At 38.7% G+C, this 25,872-nt stretch overlaps 1 protein-coding gene across 1 annotated transcript in view; it reads left to right on the top strand.

The window, feature by feature from the left end:
* The window catches only part of LOC109851322 (branched-chain-amino-acid aminotransferase 5, chloroplastic-like), a 31,801-nt gene continuing 13,520 nt past the window's right edge, over positions 7,592-25,872 (top strand). Inside the window, exons 1-9 of the mRNA XM_020421395.1 lie at positions 7,592-7,887; positions 8,003-8,052; positions 11,201-11,375; positions 11,472-11,651; positions 12,590-12,721; positions 12,807-12,905; positions 13,018-13,134; positions 23,233-23,328; positions 23,410-23,522. Of these exons, the coding sequence (XP_020276984.1) occupies positions 7,798-7,887; positions 8,003-8,052; positions 11,201-11,375; positions 11,472-11,651; positions 12,590-12,721; positions 12,807-12,905; positions 13,018-13,134; positions 23,233-23,328; positions 23,410-23,522 (1,052 nt within the window). The 5' untranslated portion in view covers positions 7,592-7,797. The remainder of the gene's footprint in view (positions 7,888-8,002; positions 8,053-11,200; positions 11,376-11,471; positions 11,652-12,589; positions 12,722-12,806; positions 12,906-13,017; positions 13,135-23,232; positions 23,329-23,409; positions 23,523-25,872) is intronic.

Genomic DNA, 25,872 nt, shown 5'->3' with positions numbered 1-25,872 from the left:
GTGTTCTTGCCAAGGAGGACAAAAGACTTAGAAACAAAGTGATTCATTTAGTTAAAGTTCAATAGAATCGGAAATGAGTTGAGGAAGTTTATTGGGGCGTGATGAAGATATGCATCACGACGACTTGCACCTATTTGAGCAAGTAAATTATTTGGATATGATTCGCCTATGTTTATGATTATCTACATGCTTATATTTATACTTAACGCTAGAATGGAGGCATTAGCACTTAGCTCCTAATTATTCAGAATATATTGTATATATATATGAGGGGTTCCTTGCTCGGATTTTTTATCCGACGTACTAGTTCCGCTTAGTTAGGAGTTAAGTAGAAGTATTTACATTTTAGATTGTTAAGTATAGATATCGAAGAGGATTCTGGAGGGAGCGCAAAGATGTTATACGTCGTGACTACCCGCACATGTTTAAGCAAATAAATTGATTGATTTTGATTGGTGTTCATGATTATCCATATTGTTATATTTATATTTAACGATAGAACGAGAGTATTAACACTTAACTCATAATCATTCGGAACACATGATATATATATGGAGGGTTCCTTGTTTAGATTTTTCGCCTCACATACTTGTTCTGCTTAGTTAGGAGTTGGGTGGGAGTATTCACATTCTAGATAGTTAAGTGTAGATATTGTTATATTTCATATCTAGGGATTAATGGTATGAGATGTGTACGAGAGGGTTTCCTTATCTGGATTATTCCCTATTGGTGATTTTCTCATATTATTGATCCCTAAGATACAATTGCGGAATTTTGGGGACAAATTTTTTTAAGGGGGAAGAATGTAAAATCCCATAAAATTTAAATATTATGTGAAAATTAATAATAAATATGTTATATGGTGATAAATAACATATTTTGATCTTTGAGTATGCTAGGGATTGGTTTGAGATTAATCCAATGTATATATATGAATATAGGAGTGAAATCATGCACGACATGCACGAGCTTAAATTTGGAAAAACGACCAGTTAAAAGTTTTTATGTTTTACACTCTGATATATTAAGAATTTGGAAATACCCAAAAGATAAAAGTTCTAGTACTTTTCAATATCTTCCCACCTGATCTTAGATTACCTCATTCGGAGGTCATGCGAGAAAGTTATAGCTAAAATATTGAAGGTTATTTTTCTAGTCAGACTAGGTTTCCTGGTTCGGGTCAAACATGTTTGTTTCGGGTTTGCCTCTATAAATACCTATATTTTTCATAAAAATTCTCTCTTTTTATCAAATCTCTGAGCCCTAGCAACCACCCTCTCCCCTAAAAAACCCCGATCACTTTTTGGTGAATTTTGAGAGCTTTGTGAAGCAAATACCGAGAAGAGGGCGAGTTTGTCGGCTTTTGGCAAGGGTGAACTTATTTTCCTTCATCGTTGAGTTTTTACAACAACGTTTGAGGAAAGATCATCTTCCTCCAAACCCTTTGCTTAGTAAAGATTAAGTTTTTATTAATTATAATGATGAATCTCATGTTGAAGTTTAACCCCATGCTTTAAAATTATAATGATGAATCTCATGTTGAAGTTTAACCCCATGCTTTAAAAACATGATTTTTGAGGTTAAATCTTAATCTAATTCTCATGTTGAAGTTTAACCCCATGCTTTAAAAACATGATTTTTGAGGTTAAATCTTAATCTAATGATAAATATGAAGTTTATTTTTTACAGTTTATGTTACTGTTTATGTTAGTAATATGAAGTTTATTTCTTACTGTTTATGTTAATGTTTATGATTTTTGAGGTTAAATCTTAATCTAATGATAAATATGAAGTTTATTTCTTACTGTTTATGTTAGTAGTATAATCATTATCATTAGGGTTACTTTTAATTTTATTTTTAACTTGTTAATCATGCCCTAATCATGTTTAAACCCTAGATTTATTATTAATTGAGTTTTCATGTAAAAGAGAGATATTTAAACCCTAGGTTTGTGATACCTAAGTTTTGTAAACATGTTTAAATAATTTTTCATCTCTGTTAATTATGTAGAATTTATTATGTTCAGTTAATCTTGTGGACAAATTTCATGTTTTATTTAAGAAATTAATTAATTAGGATGTTAATCCTAATTAGATTAAATCAAAAGTTTAATTTTTGTGGAGATGATCTTCTGTTATTTAATGTTCAAGTTTAATATTGTTATATGTATCATGATAATATAAATAAGTGTTTAAATATAGTTATAAAATTTTCAAACCCAAAAAACCTAAGAACCATATATTGCTCTGGCCGGTCGACCGACGCCCTAGGGGTGGTCGATCAATAAAGTCATGTGTGTGCACGTTGTGCACAATGCTATGTTTGGTCGACCAATGCCCTTGGGGCGGTCGATTGAGCTGAGATATTTTTGACATGTAGTTTTATTTCTTATGTTTTTTGAATGCGATCGCGAGGATCGAGCTGCACGATGATACATGTACAGTCATGGGTACACATGAATAGTGTCATAGCACACCACAAGTATCCTGAAAGGGGATTATGACAAATTTTGTTTCGATTACACTTGAGATAAAGGTTGATTACACATTTATATACATAAAGGGGATTATGACAAATTTTGTTTCGATTACACTTGAGATAAAGGTTGATTACACATTTATATACATGTTGGATATCGTTGATTGTTTCGATTACACTTGAGATAAAGGTTGATTACACATTTATATACATGTTGGATATCGTTGATGAGCAACGCTCAGTACTACGTGGAGTAGTACGTCGATATACCGCTAGTACAGGCCATTGAATCGGGTTTAGGATGTTTTATCTAGCAGTCCGTCCTGCACTAGGGTGCGATGAGGCTTGTGAGCCATATTTCTAGGATGCCTACTTGATAGTCCGTCCCGCACTTGTGTTACATACAGAGATACAATGAGACTAATGAGTCGTGTACACTGTTAGGATGCTGACCGGGTAGTACGTCCTGCATGATGATGCGATGAATCAGAATCTTGCAAGGATTCATATTAAGACGATTGTTGATAGCCTGAGTCTTTGGCGGATGCCAATTATGTATATGACTCATTGCTGAGTTATATGACCGAGGGACTTTGCCCTTGAAAATACGAGGGGTTATATGCTAATATTTATCTTATCTTCTCAGTGATAGTGGAAAATATTATAAATATGATATTATGAATGTCTTTACTTTCTGTATTGCTTTATTTTATTCTTAGGTTAGGGTCAATGATTAGAGATTCATAATTTGAGACATATGATATATACATGAGGGTTTCCTTGTTTGGATTATTTCACTCGATGTACCAGTCTCATGTTATGGGTTTCTAATTATTTATTTCATTTAGATTGTTTTTCTCTAGTTCGATGTTAATGTTTAGGCGTCTATAATTTGAGATATATTGTATATACATAAGGGTTTTATTGTTTGTATTATTTCGCTCGACGTACTATGTCTCGTTTTGTAGGTGTCTAAATATTAACTCCATTAGATACGGGGAAAATGATTTAGGTAGACTATGCTTAATAGATAGAAACTCTACTTCATCTAGAAGTCTCTCCCCTTAGGGCTGATGGAAGTTATCTTGCTGTAGTGCTCTGATGCTCTTATTGTTATTCTTTTTGTTTTAAATTTTTTCCAGACAGCTCAAAGTTTCGGAGAGCCGTAGGTTGACGGAGTTCTTGCATAGTTGTCGTCGCATGAGTTATCAGTAGAGGCTCCACAATAGATTTATGTTTCCATTCAGTTATTTAAGTTATATTTCTTTTTGTAAAGGCTATGAGCCTTAGTTACACTTCCAATTGATTCATGTCAAGATATTTTACATTATTTCAGAGTTCAGGTATTTATAGTTTTATTCATTTGAGACATGGTTTTATTTATGTGATTTATCCTTCTATACCATGTCTATTGTAGTTATTTACCTTATTTTGCCTGTTTTGTTTATACACTTCTTTTTTATTCTACTAAAGGATATTACTATGATTGGTGAAACGTATTATTGTACAGTATGGGTACATGAAAGATTTGACATCTCTAGATTCACCTTGGACTGCAGCCATGTGTGAAAACAGGGGCGTCATATTTGGGTCCATGATTATGATGAAGGGTGTTAGAAAAAAGAATTTGTACTATTTGATTGGGAGCACGGTGATTGGTGGAGAGCTGACGACTTCTTTGAATTTAGCTAGACTGTGACCTTTGTTGATGCTGTGATATTTGATTATTGATGCCGTGTATGGATTGTTGAGGAGTGCTTTGACCTACAGATTAAAATCCTGTGAGTATATTGGTATGAGCAAGAAGACCGAGGCGGAGTTTGACACTTCTATTCACCGAGTGAGAGTCTTCTAGGTGGTATTCATTCAGGCATTTTGGGGCCTTCCAAGGAGACATCATTGGGAGGTAATAGGTATTTAGTTTCTCTTGTTGGTGACTATTCTAGGTATTTATGGGTTGCAACCAAGTCTCGTTGGTGTGAAGTCCTAGTAGTCAATAATAGGTGGAAGAAGTATATTGGCAGAAAGGTAGTACGTCGTTATGATTTTGGTAGGGGTTCTTTTTTGTATTTGTGTCGAGCTCACGACAGTTTGAGATACTTTATTGGAGAGAAAACATTGGGGCAACGAGATGAGGTGGTAAATTCGATGAGTCGTTCCTTACTAGAGGAGGATCAGTGTTTGCTGTCGAACATTAGTTTGCAGAGGATTTCTGGTGTTGATGCTTTGACATATTGGAGCCATCTTATTCATAGGTTGCCGACATTAGTTTGCACGGTGATTGGTGGAGAGCTGCAATTAGTTTGCAGAGGATTTCTGGTGTTGATGCTTTGACATATAGGATTTCTGGTGTTGATGCTTTGACATATAGGATTTCTGGTGTTGATGCTTTGACATTAGTTTGCACGGTGATTGGTGGAGAGCTGCAATTAGGTTGCCGACATTAGTTTGCAGAGGATTTCTGGTGTTGATGCTTTGACATATAGGATTTCTGGTGTTGATGCTTTGACATTAGTTTGCACGGTGATTGGTGGAGAGCTGCAATTAGAGTATTTAGATCTTGTGGAGTTGCTTCAGATTTTGGGTTGTTTCGGATATTTGGTTGCCCAGCATATAGTCACATCGAGGATGTAAGATTTAATCTGAGTGCATATTTGGGATTCAGAGTCATGTTTGGTTATCAATTGTTGGACTCTGATTTTATTCTGATCAGGTATGTTACATTTGACTCTCGACAGGTGGAGAGTGTTGATCATATCATTGGGATATCCCAGTGGGTGAAGAGTGATGCTACTCTACGTAGGATGGAGATTACTCCACATTCTCTAGATTATTCTGTATCGTTTGGGATTCCAGCTGAGGTGACACAGATTGGGGATCATGTTGATTTGGATACAGATGATGAGTTTGTTGATTCGAGTACAGCTGGTGGACATAGTTCGGATTTGTCTATGGCTGTTGGTTCACCTCAGGTGGAGGTGTTTGGTTCGTTTTATTTTGAGGCCATTGTGAAAGTTATCACCTGTAGATTTGTTGATGATGTTGGAGAAAGATTGAAATCTCTTCTCATTGATTGAGGGCCTTTGGAGGCCATTGGGTGAACTACGTGAGGCTTGATTCATTGGGCAAGAGGATACGTAGACAGTTAGTTATGATACAACCGGTGTGGTGAGTTGATACTGACATTTGGAGTTTGTTCGCATTCTTATTTGGGTTCTTGACTTGTTATGGATTGAGTCCGTTATCGTGATTTGTTTCACTTCATACTGGACGTAACAAGTGAGACATTTGGTTTGGTTAGTGTCGGCTCAGTTTTGGAAAAACTTCGTTGAGGTGGAGAATTATAGAATTGGTGAAAACATTGGAGAACATCAGGAAAAATGGAGGTGACAGGCATTCGGGTGCTTTCCGGTCGACCTTGAGCTTTAGCACGGTCGACCGACAACGTGCACGACTTAGTACAGATTCTGGATTTTTGGCCGGTCGACCGTGACATTTTGATGGTCAATTGCCAAACCTTGTAATCGATTTTGGGTTTAGTCGTTTTCTATGATCGACCGTGACATTTTTGGCGGTCGACCGCCAGTCGGGTTTGGGTCTGATTGCGATTTTCTGTTCTGTTTAGGATTGTTGTTTGATATAAATAGCAACCACGTTTTAGGGTTTCTAGGTGAGTAGTTTTGGGGATATTTGGAGCACAGAAAAGAGTCTTTCTGGAGCTATTTGGTTAGTGTTTTGTTTGAGAGATTGAGAGGTTTGTTGGTGAGATTAATTGGTGAGTTTTTGTGTGGTTTTGTAATCTCAGTTTGTACTCTCATTCTCTATTAGTGAAAACTCATCTCTCCTTGCCCCGTGGACGTAGGAAATTTACCGAACCACATAAAATTCGCCTGTTTGTGTTCTTGCCGTTATTTTTGGATTGTTTGGCCTTCTCTCTCGGCGTTTGGTTTGATTCCTCGAAGCACAACACCCAGCCCCCACTCTTGACTACTCGAATATACTTCCCTTTATCCCCTCTTTTTCCTTCTCGAGACGATTTAAGAGTAGTACCCGCATAGTTTTCAGCCTATATATCTGTCATTTGTTGCTTTGTGTTGGGTGTTTAACAACGAATGAACCAATTGAGCCCAACTGCACTAATTTGGTATGGTTCAGATAGTGGTCCGGTTCGGTTTTGGTTGGACTTAAAAGTTGGTAGCCACCTACTGAACTGATCGTTTGCTTACCCTAAAATTTTATTTGTTTTGTTTATAATACCATCTAAGTTCGGGGGGTTTTGTGAAATTAACGCCTTCTCTTGTGCTGGTTATTTTACCTACTTACTTTGATTTTGCATCATACGCTGAGAGGAGATTAAACTAATGACCTGTTTGGATGGAGGGTAGAGAGGGGGAAAGGAAGGAAAATTTTATTTTAACCTTGTTTAGGAGTTTCATTTTGGAGGGTAGAGAAGAGGAATATAGGAAAAATTTGACCCAAATTCTTACACCCCAAATTGGGGTGTAATGGAGGGGAAGGGAAGGAAGAAGAATTTTCCCCCTTCCTTTTCCTTTCTTCCCTTCCCTAATGACTTGTTTGGATTGCGGGAAATAAGGGAGAAGGAAAGTTAGGGGAAACATTCACCTTGTTTGGGAACATTTAGAAGGTGAAGTTATTCACCCTAGTTCCCCTTAGTTTACCCCTTAATAGTATAAATTTTGTTACCCCCCAAATTGGGGTGTAACCAAGGTGAAGGAAACTTCCTTCCATTTCTTTCTGTTCTCTCACATAGTTTCTCTTAACTTCCCTTAACTCTATTGAAATCCAAACACGTCCTAAGTAAACTCCCAAACACGCCATAGTCGAAAATAACATGAGCGGTGGTGAGTTTGCAAACATCAACTGGGATGACCTTGGATTTCGTGCCATTCCGACTGACTATACGTCTGTAATGAAATGCTCTCTGGGCGACAAATTTATATACGGTAGCCTCAATCCTTACGGCAATATCGAGCTAAGCCCAGCGGCTGGAATACTAAATTATGGACAGGTTCATATTCTGAGAAAAAGTTCACACCATCAAAATTTTCAGGGGGGTTTACAAGATTAAAAAAATCCCAACAGTGTAATACACTTTCTCATCCTCCTACCATACAAATAGATATTTGGAACCAAGTTCCTCCCCTGTTTATTTGCTACCTCTCTCGCTGTCCCCATCTCCCCCCTCCCCGTCCCCCTCTCATTATAAATAGATACTTAAAACCAAGTTCCTCCCCTGTTCATTTGCGCTCCACCCCCTGAAAATAAATAAAAAGTTTTCTGGGTTGCCGGCAGCAGTTATGGTTATGAGGCGTGCTGTTGGCAGCTCAAGTTTGATGAGTAAGTTGCTCAATCACTCTGCGAGAAGCTCCAGAGGGCTGAACTCAAGTGTGAGTCTCCGAGCTCCAATTTTAATTTCATCATGTTTTAATATTATTAGCAAAGGAGAATTTTTTTTATATATCTTGTAAATGTAATAATGGTTGTTCTGTGCTTTTGTTGTAGCTTGGGGTTTGCTCTTCGTTTGCATCATACTCTGCAATAGATTCAGAAAGGTGAGAAGGATTGATTCTACAATTGTAGGGTCGATCCCACAAAACCCTTGAAAGCTGGCGGTTTTTACGCATAAATTTCAGAATTTTTTTTTAATCTCACGTAATTCCCTGAACTTTTGAGGAAGAGGAAAAGAAAAGGAAGAAAAAAAGATTTGGAGTACCAATGGCACATTTCGTTAATAATTTCTGAAATAATTGCTCTTACTGGCTCCGTCTAATTTAATGTTATTTAGTGCCAAAAAATAAGAGGTAATAGGCTGCTTTGCATATTTCATAAGCTTTCGATTTGTCCCCATCGAGCAAACAAGTACATCATTAAATGAGTTTTGGATTTGCATCTCCAACAGCTTTCCTATTTTATTGGTATTCTTATTTTTAAAAAAATTTAGGTTTTTTGGTCCAACATATTCCCCATCTTATTCTCCAAAATAAGGATGAAGGAGAAAAAAAAGGGAGTCTTCCCCAAATCTATAACATTCTTTAAAATTTTAAGGAAAATTTTGTCATAAATGTTTCATATTCTTTAAGTCTCCAACTACTCAAAAAAAAAAAAAAAACGACTCAACACGGGGCAAAAAACAAAAAATTCTTGTCTAAATATTTATCGTTAAAGTTAATGTCAAAGATATATGTAGAAATTTTTTATTATTGTAATAAATGTAGGATTCTTTAAAATGAGAAAACTGTTAGAGTTGGAGCAAAAATAATTTAAAGAATATGACTATTGTTTACTCATTTTAGAGAAATTTTTGAGGAAGTTGTTGGAGATACTCTAAGCAACTGAAGGAGGGTCAAAACACCAGAAAAAGGAAAGTTGAGAAATAACTTGTCAAAGCAACCGGAAGCGAAATTATGAGTTGGATACAAACTGGTGTTGAGAAATACCCCGCCGAATTTTTTTTTTGCCGATGCTTGGTGGCCATGGCTGAGGATTTGTCCTTGTAATCGTTTGAAGATGTTGGTAAGGTTTTATGGACGAGTTTTCCGCCATGGCCAAATAATAGAATCTATGGGAGTGAGAAAGGAATAGTAGTGAGTTTAACATTATTAACCTTCAAATAATAATTAAATAAAAGTCTACTTTTGTAGCGGTTTGGTGTCGGTTGGCCTCTAGGTGTGGATTTGTTAGTGCAGGACATCTATGCGTTGGTAACTATACCTCCTCCTCTCCCACGTGACCACGTGAGATGTTGTTTGTTCCAAATTGGCAAGCGGGCCCATGTGCACACACCCCCGTGACATTTTGTTTCCAAATTTGCTGACCCAGGACAGCACCCACGTGATCTCCCAGTTCATGCAAGCTGTAAGCCGCTTATTAAAATTTTTCATGTAGAAAATTAAGAAATAGCGAGCCCACTCAACTTCGTCCCCTGGCCGGCCGCACAGTGCACGGGCCCACTTTAGATTTTTTTAAAAAATCTAAAGTGGGCCCGTGTACTGTAGATGTAAGGGGGTTGTGTCCCATAGTGTGGTGGAGAGGGTGACCGTAGTATTTTTTTTTTGATGGAGAAAATAAAGACATGGTGGGCCCACTCAACTTCGTCCCCAGCCCCCACTCTTGAGATACTCCCCCGGGTCTTTCTCCTTGCTCCGAGACGATTTAGAGAAATAAAGACATGGTGGGCGCGCACTCAACTTCGTCGCGCCAGTCCGCCGCCCCCGGCTCTTTTTCTTCGGATGAAAATACAAGACATGTAGGCCACTCAACTTCGTCCCCAGCCCCACCCTTGACATACTCGAATATACCCCCCCCCCCCCCCCGATTTCCCTCTCGAGACGATTTTAAAAGTTAGGACCCGGTAGCTTTTCAGCCTTCGTATCTGTCATTTGTTGCTTTGTGTTGGGTGTGCTTAACAACGGGCGAATCAGTTGAGCCCAACTGCAATAATTTGGGATGGTTCAGATGGTGGTCCGGTTCGGTTTTGGTTGAACTTAGGGGGTGTTTGTTTAGTTGTAAGTGAGTTGAAAGTATGAAAGTGACTTTTTTTTGTAAGTGGGTTAACGCATCCAAGTCAGCATACAAGTCACATTCATTGTTTGTTTACAAAAACTAGTTATTGTTGAAAGTAGTAAAATGAGGATGATGTGGCAACATTATTTTAATTTAATTATATATTAAAAATCATGTTTTTATATAAATTGCTTCTCATCTCCATTTATCAATTTGAACAATATCCAGGGCCGACATCATTTTGAACAAAAGCAGGATAACTTACTTTTACTCGTTGTTCTGAGGCCGGCTTAGCCTTTTTCAGCTTTGTTATAATCATGTTCTTCCTTCTTATGATTTCTTCCAACTCTGAAATTCTCTATTATGACGAAGAAATAAAAAAACATGCTAAGAAAATGATCTACTGTAGGCAAATTATTTAGAAAAAAAAGAAAAACATAACAAGCACCTTGGAGTGAGCAATGCTGGATTCATGAGCTTCAGTAGTTAGCTTGTCTATTATTGCATCCTTCTGTTGGCATTCCTTCTGAAGATTATAAATATTTTGCTCTTCTGCCAATGTGCTCCGCAGCTAAGATCATGAACCCAGCATTTATTCACTTGCGTTATGAAATTTTTTTAATGTGACGTGGGTCCCATTTATTCACTTGCGTCTCACTTCGGCGAATTTTTAGCGGAAGTTGAACTTGCAATTTGATCCTAGGTGGACAATTTTTTGAGGTGACTTTCATAATCACTTTCAACTAAACAAACAAGTTAAATCTAAAAAATAAGTGACTTTCATACTTACATTTTTCACTTACAACTAAACAAACACCCCCTTAAAGTTGCTAACCACCGACTGAACTGATTGTTTGCTCATCCCGAAGCCCCCTTTGAAAAAGGGTTAACGGAGAAGGGTTAAAGAGAATGATTAATGTACTTAGCTCATTCGATAATCTGAATGACTAAATTATTAACCCGTTAAATAAGTTTTTATTTTAGTCATTGTGATCACTTTTAGTGTTTGGGAATAACAATGATTTTGATTATTTTCTTTATGATTAGAAGGGTTAACTCTTAATCCTTTTAGATAGGAGTATTAATAAACCCCTCATTTTGAGGGATTAACGCCTTCTCTTGTGCTGGTTATTTTGCCTGCTTCCTTTGATTTTGCACCATATGCTGAGAGGAGATTAAACTAAAGGAAAATAACAGGAGCGATGGCGAGTTTGCAAACATCAACTGGGATGACCTTGGATTTCGTGCCATTCCGACTGACTATACGTATGTAATGAAATGCTCTCTGGGCGACAAATTTACATACGGTAGCCTCAATCCTTACGGCAATATCGAGCTAAGCCCAGCGGCTGGAATACTAAATTATGGACAGGTTCATATTCTGAGTAAAAGTTCACAGCATCAAAAATTTAAGATATGTATGCATACAATAAGAACTCATGTTTTTTATGTTTTTTTTTGGGTTTAGGGTGTATTTGAAGGTTTAAAAGCTTACAGAAGAAGCGACGACCAGGGATTCTTGCTTTTTCGGCCTGAGGAGAATGCAGTCAGAATGCAAATGGGTGCTGAGAGGATGTGCATGCCATCCCCCAATGTGAACCAGTTCGTTCATGCTGTGAAGCAGACCGTGTTAGCCAATAAGAGATGGGTTTGTGCTCGATCAATCAAATGTTTTACGCTATGATTAGTCTGTTTTGTCCTCTGTCGTGTCAGTCAGTAAGCCTTTGATTGATCAAATAATGCTCATTTCTACAAGCTTACACCCAGACATACCTGGATGTTACAATAACATAGGCCAAATACGAAACCTCAACAAAAACAGAGCATCAACTCTGCGGCTAAATAAATTACGACTCCTTACTGGGGGATCTAAACTTAACAGACCTGCATCAGCACTCAGCAACGGAGGAACAGTACTGCATACCCAAGCTTACAATCGTATAAAGAGACAATAATCCAATGCTGAAATGCGTAGGAGCAGTAGAATGATAAATGGAGGTGAGGACAGCCACTTTCATTAGTTTGATAGCAGGCGCAACATCTCTTTTATTAGAGTTTTTGTGAAATCTTAAGCTCCATTCCTGCCAGATTCGAACTCCAAAAAGAGAACATTTAAGGAGTTGAAGTCTACCAGCATCCGATAGCTTCTTAGCATCCCAACTTGAATCTTCATGGTAATATTAGATGTAAGAGTTCTACAATCCATTACAGATAGCCTCCTACAAGGCGTTGGAAGCCCCGAAAGTTTGACTGGAAGAGTTCCGACAACATATCCCATGTAGAGCCCCATTGAAGAATAGAGTGAATCTAGGCCCCGAGACACATGTCATAATCCATTCTACGTACCATTTATAAAGGAAAACCAAATCCTACTAACATGCTCCTCAAGAAGTTTTAATGCGAGATATCAAAAGCTCCTCTAATGTCAATATTGGTCCTGCATCTGGGAGATGTGTGCTTTCCGCTATAGTATTTGATCAATTCATGATCGGCCTTGTATTGCTCTTTTCCTCTTATATATATATGTTTTTTTGGGCATCTTGCCCGAGTTACTAACAAAATAGTATAATAATATTCTTTAAACAGATACCACCTCAAGGGAAGGGATCCCTATATATTAGGCCCATGCTCATGGGAAGCGGGCCTGCACTTGGCGTGGCACCGGCGCCGGAATTTACATTTCTAGTTTATGCTGCACCAGTGGGAACATATTTTAAGGCAAGATTTCTCTATTATGAACTTAGATAGAAACTTTTTCGGATTTGTTGTTTTGAAAAAATATTATGGTTCATGCTTTGTGCAGGATGGTTTCGCACCAATAAACTTACTTGTGCAAGATGAAATTCACCGTGCAACTCCTGGAGGGACAGGTGGTGTGAAAGCCATCATTAATTATGCAGCGGTAATTAATTATTTATACTTATATGTGACTTCATTACTAAGGTTATTCTAATTCACGGACGTAGTGGATATATAGCAAAGAATATTAGCAAAAACTATTTGTTATGTTGTAGGTTTTGAAGGCACAAATGATAGCAAAGAATAGAGGGTTCAATGATGCATTGTACATTGATTCACTGAACAAGAAGTACTTAGAGGAGGCTTCTTCTTCAAACATATTTATTGTGAAGGTATTATTGATCTTGTTCATAATTTTTGAAACAAACGTTGCTATATATAACAATTGTTACGATAATATCTCTTAACCACTATATTAAATGATACTCTCCATTTTTTTATTAGACTATATGCTTTTATATTGCTAAACGAATTTTTCTAAGCATAGAACATAGCCCGTCAATATCAAAAACTTTGACACCTCGATTACCATCTTAACATAATATCATCGAGCTATGTTTTGACACCTCGAATACCATCTTAACATAATATCATCGAGCTATGTTGGCGTCTCATCTGCTGAGGGGAGAAAACTTTCTATTGTATTGTAGCAAAATTTGATATACTATGAGGAACTTGTGCGCGGCGGAAAACTAACACAAACGCCGAGAGAGAAAGCCAAAACAATCCAAAATAACGGCACCAACTCAAACACAAAGTTTAACGTAGTTCGACAAATTGCCTACGTCCACGGCGCAAGAAGGGATGGGTTTCCACTATAGAGAAAGAAAGTACAAAGTAGAGATTACAAGATCACTCAAACTAACCTCTCAAACAAATCTCTCCAAACTCACAAATTAAACATTCAAACAATTGCTCAGAAAAACTCTCCTTTTTCTGTGCTCAAAATCACCTTCAAGCTACCCCAAAATCCAATTCTGGCAATTAGAACAATAGAAAATCCTAAACAAAACGTATTTTTATTTATATCAAATACAAAACTCAATCAGAACAGGAAACCAAGCCCAGGCTCAAAACCGCATCGCGGTCGACCGCCGTGCCAGTCGTGGTCGACCGACCAGAAAGACAGAAATACAAAATGCACTATAGGGTCTCGCGATCGACCGCCGCGCCACTCGCGGTCGACCGACCAGAAAGACAGAAATACAAAATGCACTATAGGGTCTCGCGGTCGACTGCCGCGCCACTCGCGGTCGACCGCAAAAAGTCCAGAGACTTTTCCAACTCGCGGTCGACTGCCGCGCCACTCGCGGTCGACCGCAAAAAGTCCAGAGACTTTTCCAAGCTAAGTGCACGTTCGTGGTCGACCGCACATGTCGTCGCGGTCGACCGGCCCGACCTCAAATCTGCCCTTTGCTGTTTCCTGAACTTCGCTGTTTCCTCTTCAGAACTTTATTGCTTTTTCTATAAATATGTGAAACTGTAGTCGATCATATAGAATTCAACATAGCATGCCTGGACATAAAAATGGTAAGTCCGTCACATCCTGTGATTGCTTGAATTATCACTTTAGAATCTCCCTCCAACATATTTATTGCCTTGATTGTGCTTCCATCTCAATCCCTTACAACAAAAGCAGCTGCCACATAACCTTATTAAGCATCAACCGAATCATCAAATTTTTTTTTTACCATCCCTCATCTGACGTTCCAATATAAAAACATTATGATTACATGAAACAGGTTTTCCTAATATCAATGTCTATCAATGAATCAAAACCTCATTTGCATCATGAAGTGTAGAGCCGATCTCTCATATTCCATTTCTTTGCGGTTGGACTTTCGACCTGCATGGCTACAGGAGTTAGCAACTAACTTCTTTATACTTTTACTTGAGAATTTGTTTTGTTTCCTATTTCATATTTTATTCACTGATGGGCCTTTCTGTCGTGGGATCAAAATCGTCTCCTTTTGACGTGTCAAACAAAGAAACATTTACAGAAGAAAGATAGAACTTTTACTTGAGAATTTGTTTTGTTTCCTATTTCATATTTTATTCACTGATGGGCCTTTCTGTCGTGGGATCAAAATCGTCTCCTTTTGACGTGTCAAACAAAGAAACATTTACAGAAGAAAGATAGAAAGTTTATTGAATAAAGCTATTTTTACATGGTTTTAGCTAAACGCCCGATATTTTGTTTTGTTGGGGGGGGGGGGGGATGAAATTGGGGTGGGTAGGTACATGCTTCAATTTGTTGAATGTAATTTTTTCCTCTTGTTCTTTTGAGAGAAGAAGGGAATAGCATGCAAAGGCTGGACGATCGCTGAGAGAGACTACTGGGTAGTAGTTTAAGCAAAGTAATAGGTTAGTTATGGAAATAGCCTCGGAAGGTTATTTATGGGCTTCATGCTCCAGGCCCATGAGCCCGTTGGTACGATGTAAGTCCTGAGATTCACAGAATGCAACATGTGGTTTGACTCAATCCATTGCCAAATTGACTAGATAATGTTGCGCTTGGCTCTCAAGAACATCATTTAAACTATTCAATCACCCAATCAATGTTTGATGTCAATGTCCGATGTGAGACATGACAGTTGATCTGTTAGTATCGTCAGGTGATGTGGACTCTAGAGATGGCTCCTACGGGCTCTAGTGATGGCTCCCACAGTGCTCACGTGATATAACACTTTGCTCTGTATAGCACTTAGTTCCACATTTCCGGCTCTGATTCCATGTATCACGCGCTAGACCCACAAGCCCATTGGCACGATATAAGCCGTGGGAGCCACGAGTGCAACATGTAGTTTGGCTCAATCCACTATTAAAAATGGCTAGCTAATGTTACACTTGGCTCTCAAGGTCCATCATTTAAACCATTCAATCACTCAATCAAATATCTGATGTGGGACTAAATCTTGGGAGGTATCACACAGTCAAAGCATCCCTCAATATCATATGTATTTTATTTAGAGAAACTTGTCTCTATCCCCTCAAAATTAGAAAGTCATGCTTTTACTCTCTTGGACTTTTTTGTCATGTTTCCCTATCCCTTGACCCAACTAGGGATGCATTACCCAGGTCCTAAGGGGCTCCCTCCCCCCCCACACACTCGCATAATATTTGCATATTTGTAGACGTGAGTGGGGTCCACACCCACGTGTGTGGCTGAGACAGCCAGCAGGAGTTTTTCTTTAAGCAGGCCGGATTTTTTGCTTTTGGGTCTGCTTTTGGTTTTGTTCTTTGATTATAAATAGGAACGAACGTGGTTTCTAGGGTTTCTAAAGAAGGGGAACAGCGGCTTAGAAAAAAGACTGCAGAAGGTTTTTAGCCGGCTGGTAAGGAGAAAAACAGAGGGTTTTTTTTAGAGAAAAAAAAGAGAGTTTTTTTTTTAGATCTAGAAAAGAGAGATCTTGAGGAGAGAAAAAGAGGGATTTACAAAAGAGAAGTTAATTTCTTTTGGGTAAAAATTAGATCTTTTTTTTTTGAGACGAGCTTGTGGGTTGTACAAGTCGTCGGTGTTCTTCTCATAATGGAATCTCCCCTTACCCTTCCTGTGGACGTAGGTAAGTTTGCCGAACCACGTAAATCTCGTGTATTTACTGTTTTCTGGATTGTTGGCTATTGCTTGTAGGTTCCCTCAATATTCGGTCTTAGAGCTGATGAGAGGAAGAGTGTATATTTCACTTTGATGAAATATATCACTTTCGATTCTTGTTTCCTTTGAGAAATAAGAATTTCACTATCTATTCTCGTTTTCTTTGAGAAACAAGAATATAGAGGTTGACTTGTGTTTTTGTGACAACAAAAGCCAGGGCTTTCTTTCAGGTGATATCGCTTCTGCGACGGTGGACGTGACTCTGCGCCCAATAATTGGTATCAGAGTTGTTATTCAGATTGTGAGTGATGTAGCTTCTGATTTGAGGTGGTGCTCGGCAATTTCCTGAGAGAAGCGGATTTATTAATACAAGCGGAGAATGACGTCAACAAGTAAAACAGTTAAAGTGGGAAAATACGAATTGAAAAATTCAATGGGAAGAATGATTTTTCTTATTGGAGGATACAGATGAAGAACTCTTTGATTTCGCAGAAATTGCACAAAGCTTTGGCGGGAATTAGAAGAAGCACAAGGATATGTCGGATGAGGATTGGGAAGAGCTGGATCTGGAAGCACGGGCGTCGATTATCCTTTGCCTTGAAAGGGCTGCGGGCGTGTGGTTGAAGTTAGAAAGCACCTTCATGACGAAGAGTCTAATGAACCGGATCTATTTGAAATCCAAATTGTATACTTGCAAGATGGAGGAGGGCTCATCAATCCGGGAATACATCAACAAGTTTGATAGGATTATATCGGACCTGAAGGACATCGATGTAACTGTAGAAGACGAGGATCAGGCTCTTCTATTACTTCTATCTCTGTCGAAGTCTTATGAGAACCTGGTGCAAACACTGATGCTTGTGGGAGACAATTTGACGATGGATGAGACTAGAACGATGCTTCTAGCGGATGACCTTCGGAAGATTACAACCAGTGACATGACTACTGGTGGTAACAAAGAACAAGCGCAGAGATTGTTTGCTAGAGGAAGGAGCAATGAGCGAGGAAAAGGCAAGGGAGGAAAGTCTAGATCTAAATCGAGACCTCTTGCGGGAAGAGCGTTCAAGGTCGACTGTCCTAACAAGAGAGTAGGTGGGAAAAAGAACAACAAGACCGAGAGAAGAGAAGGCAAGAAAGAGGCGAGTTACGCATCGGAGGAAGGGAGCGAGAAAGAATGCTATGTTGTTACGGGTGACGAAGATATCTCCGGTACGTGGATACTTGATTCGGGCTGCTCTTATCACATGTGCCCAAATAGGAAGTTGTTTACTACCTATAGAAGCATTGATGGTGGAACCGTATTGATGGGGAATAACCATGTTTGTAAAACGGTTGGGCTCGGTGATATAAAAATCAAGATGCATGATGGAGTGATCAGAACCCTAACGGACGTGCGGCACATTCCCGACTTGCGGAAGAATCTTATCTCAGTGGGTGCATTGGACTCCGATGGCTGCAAGATTGTTACTGAGAACGGAGTGAAGAAGGTTGTTCGAAGTTCCCTAACAGTGATGAAGGGTGTTTGTCACTGTAATCTATATACTCTCTCAGGTACGACGGTGACAGGAGATGCAGCGGTTGGAACTGAAGGAAGTGATGGAGACCCATGTGAGCACACACGGTTATGGCATAGGCGGCTTGGGCACATGTCAGAGAAGGGTCTAGTTCTGCTTGGTAAGGAGGGTTTGCTGAAGAATCTGAAGAAACCTTGCATGGATTTTTGTGAGGATTGTGTGTATGGAAAGGCGCACAGGGTCCAATTCTTGAAAAGCAATCACAAGAGCAGAGGTATACTAGATTATGTGCACACGGATGTTTGGGGTCCGGCTCAGACAACTTCCAAGGGTGGTTCCAGGTATTTTGTCTCGTTCATAGACGATTATTCTAGATATGCTTGGATTTATTTTCTTAAGCATAAAAATGAGGTATTCGAGACATTAAAGAAGTGGAAAGCAATGGTTGAGAACAGGACATGCAAGAAATTAAAGACACTGAGATCTGACAACGGTACAGAGTATACAGATGGTGCTTTTAAGAAGTTCTGTGATCAAGAGGGCATTGTTCGACACTGGACAGTCAGGTCAACACCACAGCAGAACGGGGTCGCTGAGAGATTGAACCGAACATTACGGGAGAAGGCAATGAGTATGCGATCTTATGCTGGATTAGGCAACGAATGGTGGGCAGAAGCGGTGGCTACAACATGTTACATTATGAACCGTTCTCCACATTCGACATTGGATGGTGATACACCCTATAGGGTGTGGTCAGGGGAACATGCGGATTATGAGAGGGTCAGAATTTTCGGATGTACCGCCTATTATCACGTCAACGAGGGAAAGCTTGACGCGAGGGCCAAGAAGGCGATATTCTTGGGGTATGCAAAGGGCGTAAAAGGCTACCGCCTTTGGTGTACAGAAGATTCGAAGTTCGTGATCAGCAGGGACGTTACCTTTGATGAAAAATCCATGATTGCTAGGGCGCCCAAGGATGATGGTGTTGGGACTGTTGGGACTTCAAAGTCCCAGGTTATTGAGATAGAACCTAAAGACCAACCAGGTTCTAGTCATGTTCAAGTGGGAAATCAGGTAGATGATGAGCTTGAGCAGGAGGAGGTTCAGCAGGAGAATACACAGGCACTACAACAACAGCAGCTCAAGGATACTTTGGCTTCCACTAGGCCAAAGCGAGCATACAAGCAGGTACAAAAGCTGGGGGCTGATCAACCCCTGAAGCATTATGGGCAGGTTAATTTGGTTGAATACGCACTCTCGATGGAGGAAGATGAGCCAGTCTCCTTCAAGGAAGCTATTCGGGACAAAGATAGTGAGAGTTGGTTGGTTGCGATAGAGGAGGAGATGGAATCTCTTCGGAAAAACCAAACATGAGAGGTGGTCCCATTGCCCGTAGGAAGAAAAACTATTGGTTGTAAGTGGGTGTATAAGAGAAAGGAAGATCCTTCAGAGCTCGGTGGCATAAGGTACAAGGCGAGACTAGTGGCTAAAGGATTTGCACAAAGAGAGGGTGTGGATTACAATGAGATATTTTCTCCGGTGGTGAAACACACTTCTATTCGGATGCTATTGAGTATTGTTGCTCATGGTGATCTTGAGCTGGAACAACTCGATGTTAAAACGGCCTTCTTGCAGAGTATTGTTGCTCATGGTGATCTTGAGCTGGAACAACTCGATGTTAAAACGGCCTTCTTGCACGGAGAATTGGATGAAGAGATCTACTGCATCAACCTGAGGGTTATAAGGTTGAGGGTAAGAAGCATCATGTATGTCGTTTGAGGAAGTCACTCTATGGACTGAAGCAATCTCCTCGGCAGTGGTACAAGCGATTTGACTCCTTCATGCTGAAGCATGGATTTTCCCAAAGTGATTACGATTGCTGTGTTTACATTCGGAAGCTTCGTGGAGGTGATTATATCTATCTCCTTTTGTATGTGGATGACATGCTTATTGCTTCTAAGAGCGGGGTGGAGATAGATAGGTTAAAATCTTAACTTGGTAAAGAGTTCGAGATGAAGGACATGGGCGCTGCTAGAAAAATATTGGGTATGGAGATTAGAAGAGAGCGAGCGAATCTGCGATTGTTCTTGAGTCAGAAGAGCTATATAGAGCGGGTGATCGCGAGGTTTGGGATGCAAAGTGCTAAGTCGATGGCGACTCCATTGGCTCCACACTTCAGGCTTTCAGGTAAACAATCTCCCACTACAGCGGAAGATAAGGGACACATGGAGCGTGTTCCTTATGCTAGTGCAGTTGGCAGTTTGATGTACGCCATGGTGTGTACACGTCCAGATATTTCACAGACGGTTAGTGTGGTCAGCAGATTCATGGCGAATCCGGGAAAGGCGCACTGGGAAGCGGTGAAATGAGTCCTGAGGTACTTGAAAGGTACCGCGGATACGGGTCTGTGTTTTGGTGGAGATACATGTCAGATTGATGGGTTTGTTGACTCTGATTATGTGGGTGATCTAGATAGACAGCGATCTACTACTGGTTATGTATTTAGGATACATGGAGCTCCAGTTAGTTGGCGATCGATGTTACAGGCTACAGTGGCACTTTCTACTACAGAAGCCGAGTACATGGCTATGGCAGAAGGAGTGAAGGAAGCATTGTGGTTGTGGGGTCTTCTAGACGATTTGGGGATTGAGCAGGAGAACGTGAACTTGTGGTGCGATAGTCAAAGTACGATTCACTTGGCGAAGAATCAAGTTCATCATGCTCGTACCAAGCATATCGATGTCAGGTATCATTTTGTGCAGGATGTCATAGAGGAAGGTGAAATTTCTCTCATGAAGGTGCACACGAATGAGAATCCAGCAGACATGTTGACCAAGGTGGTCATAGGTAGCAAGTTTAAGCATTGCTTGGACTTGCTTCATATCAGCCCGTGTTGATTTGCCCAAGAGGGCATGGCCCTTCGGGGCGGTGATGGTGTGAGGTAGAGACTATATGGAGAACAAATCCTGAACTACGGTTAGCTTGATCCCGATGGAGGGTACGTAGGCAATCGCGGTAAAGTGGCGCAGCTGGTTTGACTTGGTTTGGCCTGGTTTGGTCGATTTCAGATCTCTAGTGATGTTCGCGGTGTTCTTCTGGTGTTCGTCCATAATTTGAGGTTTATCAAATGATGTACGAGGTGGAGAATTGTGAGTGGGGTCCACACCCACGTGTGTGGCTGAGACAGCCAGCAGGAGTTTTTCTTTAAGCAGGCCGGATTTTTTGCTTTTGGGCCTGCTTTCGGTTTTGTTCTTTGATTATAAATAGGAACGAACGTGGTTTCTAGGTTTTCTAAAGAAGGGGAACAACGGCTTAGAAAAAAGACTGCAGAAGGTTTTAGCCGGCTGGTAAGGAGAAAAACAGAGGGTTTTTTTTAAGAGAAAAAAAAGAGTTTTTTTTTAGATCTAGAAAAGAGAGATCTTGAGGAGAGAAAAAGAGGGATTTACAAAAGAGAGGTCAATTTCTTTTGGGTAAAAATTAGATCTTTTTCTTTGAGACGAGCTTGTGGTGGAATCTCCCCTCACCCCTCCCGTGGACGTAGGCAAGTTTGCCAAACCACGTAAATCTTGTGTATTTATTGTTTTCTGGTTGTTGGCTATTGCTTGTAGGTTCCTTCAATATTCGGTCTTAGAGCTGATGAGAGGAAGAGTGTATATTTCACTTTGATGAAATATATCACTTTCGATTCTTGTTTTCTTTGAGAAATAAGAATTTCACTATCTATTCTCGTTTCCTTTGAGAAACAAGAATATAGAGGTTGACTTGTGTTTTTGTGACAATAAAAGCCAGGGCTTTCTCTCAGGTGATATCGCTTCCGCGGCGGTGGGCGTGACTCTGCGCCCAACAGTAGATATGCAACTATGTGCAAAACTGTCATAATCATGCACACTTGCAATACCCATCCCAAAATTTAAATATTACAAACTAAAATCATCAATTTTGAAAAAAAAACATTTTGATAACCTTTTTAAGATATGGTGAGTAAATATTTGACTATTTTGTCGATACTTTTACATTGTAGTCATAATTAACCTATAAAATTTTAAAATATTGAGATTGGAGAGGAAGTTATGCAGATATGCATGATTTAAGGGGTACATAAGTACAAAAACCCCAAAAGAAAAAAAAACACTTGTTAATATAGGCAGTAAAATGTATAATCCTTAAACTTTCTCAAAATTCTTTAATTTCTCTCATGAGTCGGGAACAAATTGCGAATAGAGCACAAATCCTTTGATTACTCGTGAGCATCCTCTTCGCCCTCATTCGCCTGTATTCCCTCCATCCTCATATGCCTGCATTCCTCCACCTCAATCTCTCATACTTAACCAGACCTTATCTTGGTTCATTTTTTATGTTTTTTTCTCATTTTGTTTGGACCCCCCTACCAAAATTTCTGGCTCTGCTACTGGACCCATCTTTACTTTCTTCTACACCTAATTTTCTCTTATCCCATAATACTCATATTCCCTTTTTCTCCTCCACCCCTACCTCCATCCCTGCCCTTATCTTCAACTAGTGATGGATATAGAGTTTTTTTTCCTTATGGGGGCACTGCATGCAATCACACTTATAATTTAATAAGGGTTGTGCGCACTTTGGTACCTAAAATTTACATATTTTCAAACTTTAATACTCTAGAGTTTTTATTTGACACTTTGATGCCTCAAGGCTTACACCTTTATTAACTTCGACAATCTAGAATTTTTTCCCAACCCATTGGTACCCCAAAGCTTACACATTTTTTAAGTTGTTAAAACTTTAATCCATCTACTACTCGTACAAGTTCTCAAGATAGTGTAAGTATTTTAGCTTGTTTAAGTTGCTAAATCAATAACCCGTTCTCATTTGTAGTTGTTAGTAGGTGCACCTGAGACAACTTAGACTGTTGTTCTTAGAAGCGGTTCGTACCTGGGATCCTTGTATCATAGTAGGCTAAATAAAATTTTAAGATCATTGTTTCAGGATGCAAATAAGCTCCAAGATACAACATTCATTGACACAAAGGAACAATGAAGTTCTGAGATTCTTCTAGCTAATTTTCTATTGATTTTATACCAAATACTCCAATAAGATATACTTTGTTAGCCTATTTGCAACTTAAGTTAATAGATTTAGTGGAACAAAAATTGATCCAATACTAGTCCTAGTTTCGCAAATAACTTGACCAAGACTTAAACTGGTTTTGTTAAGTCAAATTTTAGCCCTAAACTACTAGGATTGCATCTTCCCTACATCCAGAACTCGGCTGCTTTACTATAATTTTAGGGGGGGGATCATGTCTTATTCATTTGATATTTATATAAATTTTTTTTGTACAGGGAAATGTTATTTTAACTCCAATCGCTCAGGGTACGATACTTCCCGGCATTACACGTAGAAGCATCATTGAACTTGGGCGTGTCTGTGGCTATCAAGTTAGCACTCTTCATATTTCTAAATTTCATGAAACATGAATGATTTTTTTTTCATATGTTTAATTGAGATTAATTGCTCAGGTTGAGGAAAGGCTTGTTGCGATTGAGGAAATAATGGATGCAGATGAGGTATTTTGTACCGGAACAGCTATAGGTGTTTCTCCTGTTGGCAGTATTACATATCAGGAGCAAAGGTAATTGCACATCCTTTTTATCTCTGAGAATAAATTCTGAAACAAAGTGATCATGATTGAGAAAAATTCCATGAATTATTTTGCCTCGTTAAAGGAACATATAAGTATGCTTAATTCTTTGGACTAACATTGTAATTGGCTATTAACGCAGAGTTATCTACTTACTAGGTTGGATATACGTACATTGCATATGGTTAAATATCATGATTGGTTGATAAAAATTATTAATCGTAGCCAATTTAATTAAAGATGTCTAGTGAAATATAAATATTTCAATGCACGCCACTAAAAAAGTTCAGAATTTATTATCGCATCTATTTCTAAATAATTTAAGGAAAAATTATTTCTCTAAATATATATGATTGTTTTGTTATATTAGCATTCTGTTTTTCGTCTAAGCAATTAAACTGGTCTTTGATGATTATCAAGTTATTTTTGTCAATTATATATTTCAATTCTGATTTTTTTGATCAGTTCCATTCTCATTCTATAGCCTTATTTCATACATCAATAGAAGTGTGTCTTTGTACACATCAAAATAACACATCAAAGCAGTCGTCACACTCAATTTTTGATTAACATATAACGACGAAAACATTATGAAAGAGTAAGTTTATGCACCTATATGAAAGACAAGAAGATATCAATCTTTCATTTGAATATAACAATCCACTCAAGAAAAAAAATTCAAGTTGAGCGAAGGGAAAATGGTTAATTTTTTAAGGATGTTGTTTCACCTTCTCACACATGCGGATTCTTAGAATGAATTATAATTAATAACTAATTATCTTAAGCCTTAATAAATTACACGTCAAGAGTGGGGAACTTTTTATTTAATCAAATAGTTAATTTTCTTAACAAATCTTTTATATAATTGCGTAATTTAAAAGAAAATTAAGAGAACCTGAGAGAGAGAGAGAGAGAGAGAGATTCACTAGTTGTTATAATCATCCTTTTGAGAAGCACAATAATCATTAGAGTGATGCACTACTAATAATCATTAAAGTTTTAAAATTGTACAAAATACCCTAAAAAGTTTAAAATTATAAAAAACATCCTAACGTTTAAAAACTTAAAACAACAAACATGAAATTAAGAAATTAACAGCAGCCTGTGAAGAATTAAAAATTTTCAGTCAATACCTCAATGTCTCTAAAATTATAGAAACAACCTCAAAAGTTCAAATAAGCACATTAAAATTCTAAAATTTCAATACTTACAAACAATATTGTCACGCCCCACTTCCCAAAATACCCGAGAATCGGAACGTGAATAAGCCCGCGATGTATTAGATTAAGGAGAACAAATAAAAATAAATATTTCTCCTCAACCTAATACGCTAAGTGTCTAGAAATAAATACAATGCGAAGTCACAGGTCCCCGATCATAGTTAGCAAGAATATAATAGACAAACTCAGAACAAAATATTACATATCACAAATGAAGATCATCCAAGATATAATATTCGGGTCAACATGTCCTTATACAAAACTGAACAAATGAATACTGGAGAAGTATAAAATACATCGATCAACGGGAAAAAGAAAGAACTACAAAAGTAAGCTGGAACCATCAACTAATAAAAGAAACACTAGGCTTCGGCTTCTTCTGTTCTGTCTGTAAGACACCCATGCTAAGAATCCTTTGGTTCCTGACGATCTCCTAGCTGATCCTGTTCTTTCTCTAAGTTTAACGTACACCAAAGAAAACAGGTGTACGTCAGCGTGCATGGCACACAACAAGATCCCACAAAACAAATAGAGCTAACGAAAACTCAAGCAGAAAACGATACGATAATAGAAATAAAAAAAAAATGTGTAACTGGAAATTCAACAAAATCAATCAAGTAACAAGTCGATCATGCAGCAAGCGATCAGAATAATCATCCAAGTAATAATGTCATACAACTAGATAAAATTAATACTTAAAAATCTACAACAAGAGATGCAGTACGTCGAGCGAAATAATCCAAACAAGGAAACCCTCATGTATATACCATATATCTCAAATTATAGATAATTAAATATTAACCCCTATCTATGTATGAAAAGAAACACAACTGACCTACATCTCACAAGAATTTATACTTAGCCAAGAAACGAGGTCATGTAACTAGCCATCCTAAAACTCACTGGTCCACATCTCATATAAAATCAACATTCATATCACCGGATAACTGACTGTTTACAAATCCTCTACGCGCATCCAATATCGCTACACGAATCGGTCAGAGGACTACACGTAATCCGATCTCGGCCTGGTTCGAACTCAGGCAAAGCTCAGGTGACGAAACAAGTCACAGACTAAAGTGACTACACAAATTCACTTTAACCCAACAAACCAACCCCAG

This window comes from Asparagus officinalis, chromosome 8 (genome assembly GCF_001876935.1).
Source record: "Asparagus officinalis chromosome 8, Aspof.V1, whole genome shotgun sequence".
In the NCBI taxonomy this organism is placed as follows: Eukaryota; Viridiplantae; Streptophyta; class Magnoliopsida; order Asparagales; family Asparagaceae; genus Asparagus; species Asparagus officinalis.
This window is presented reverse-complemented; position numbering and strand designations above follow the sequence as displayed.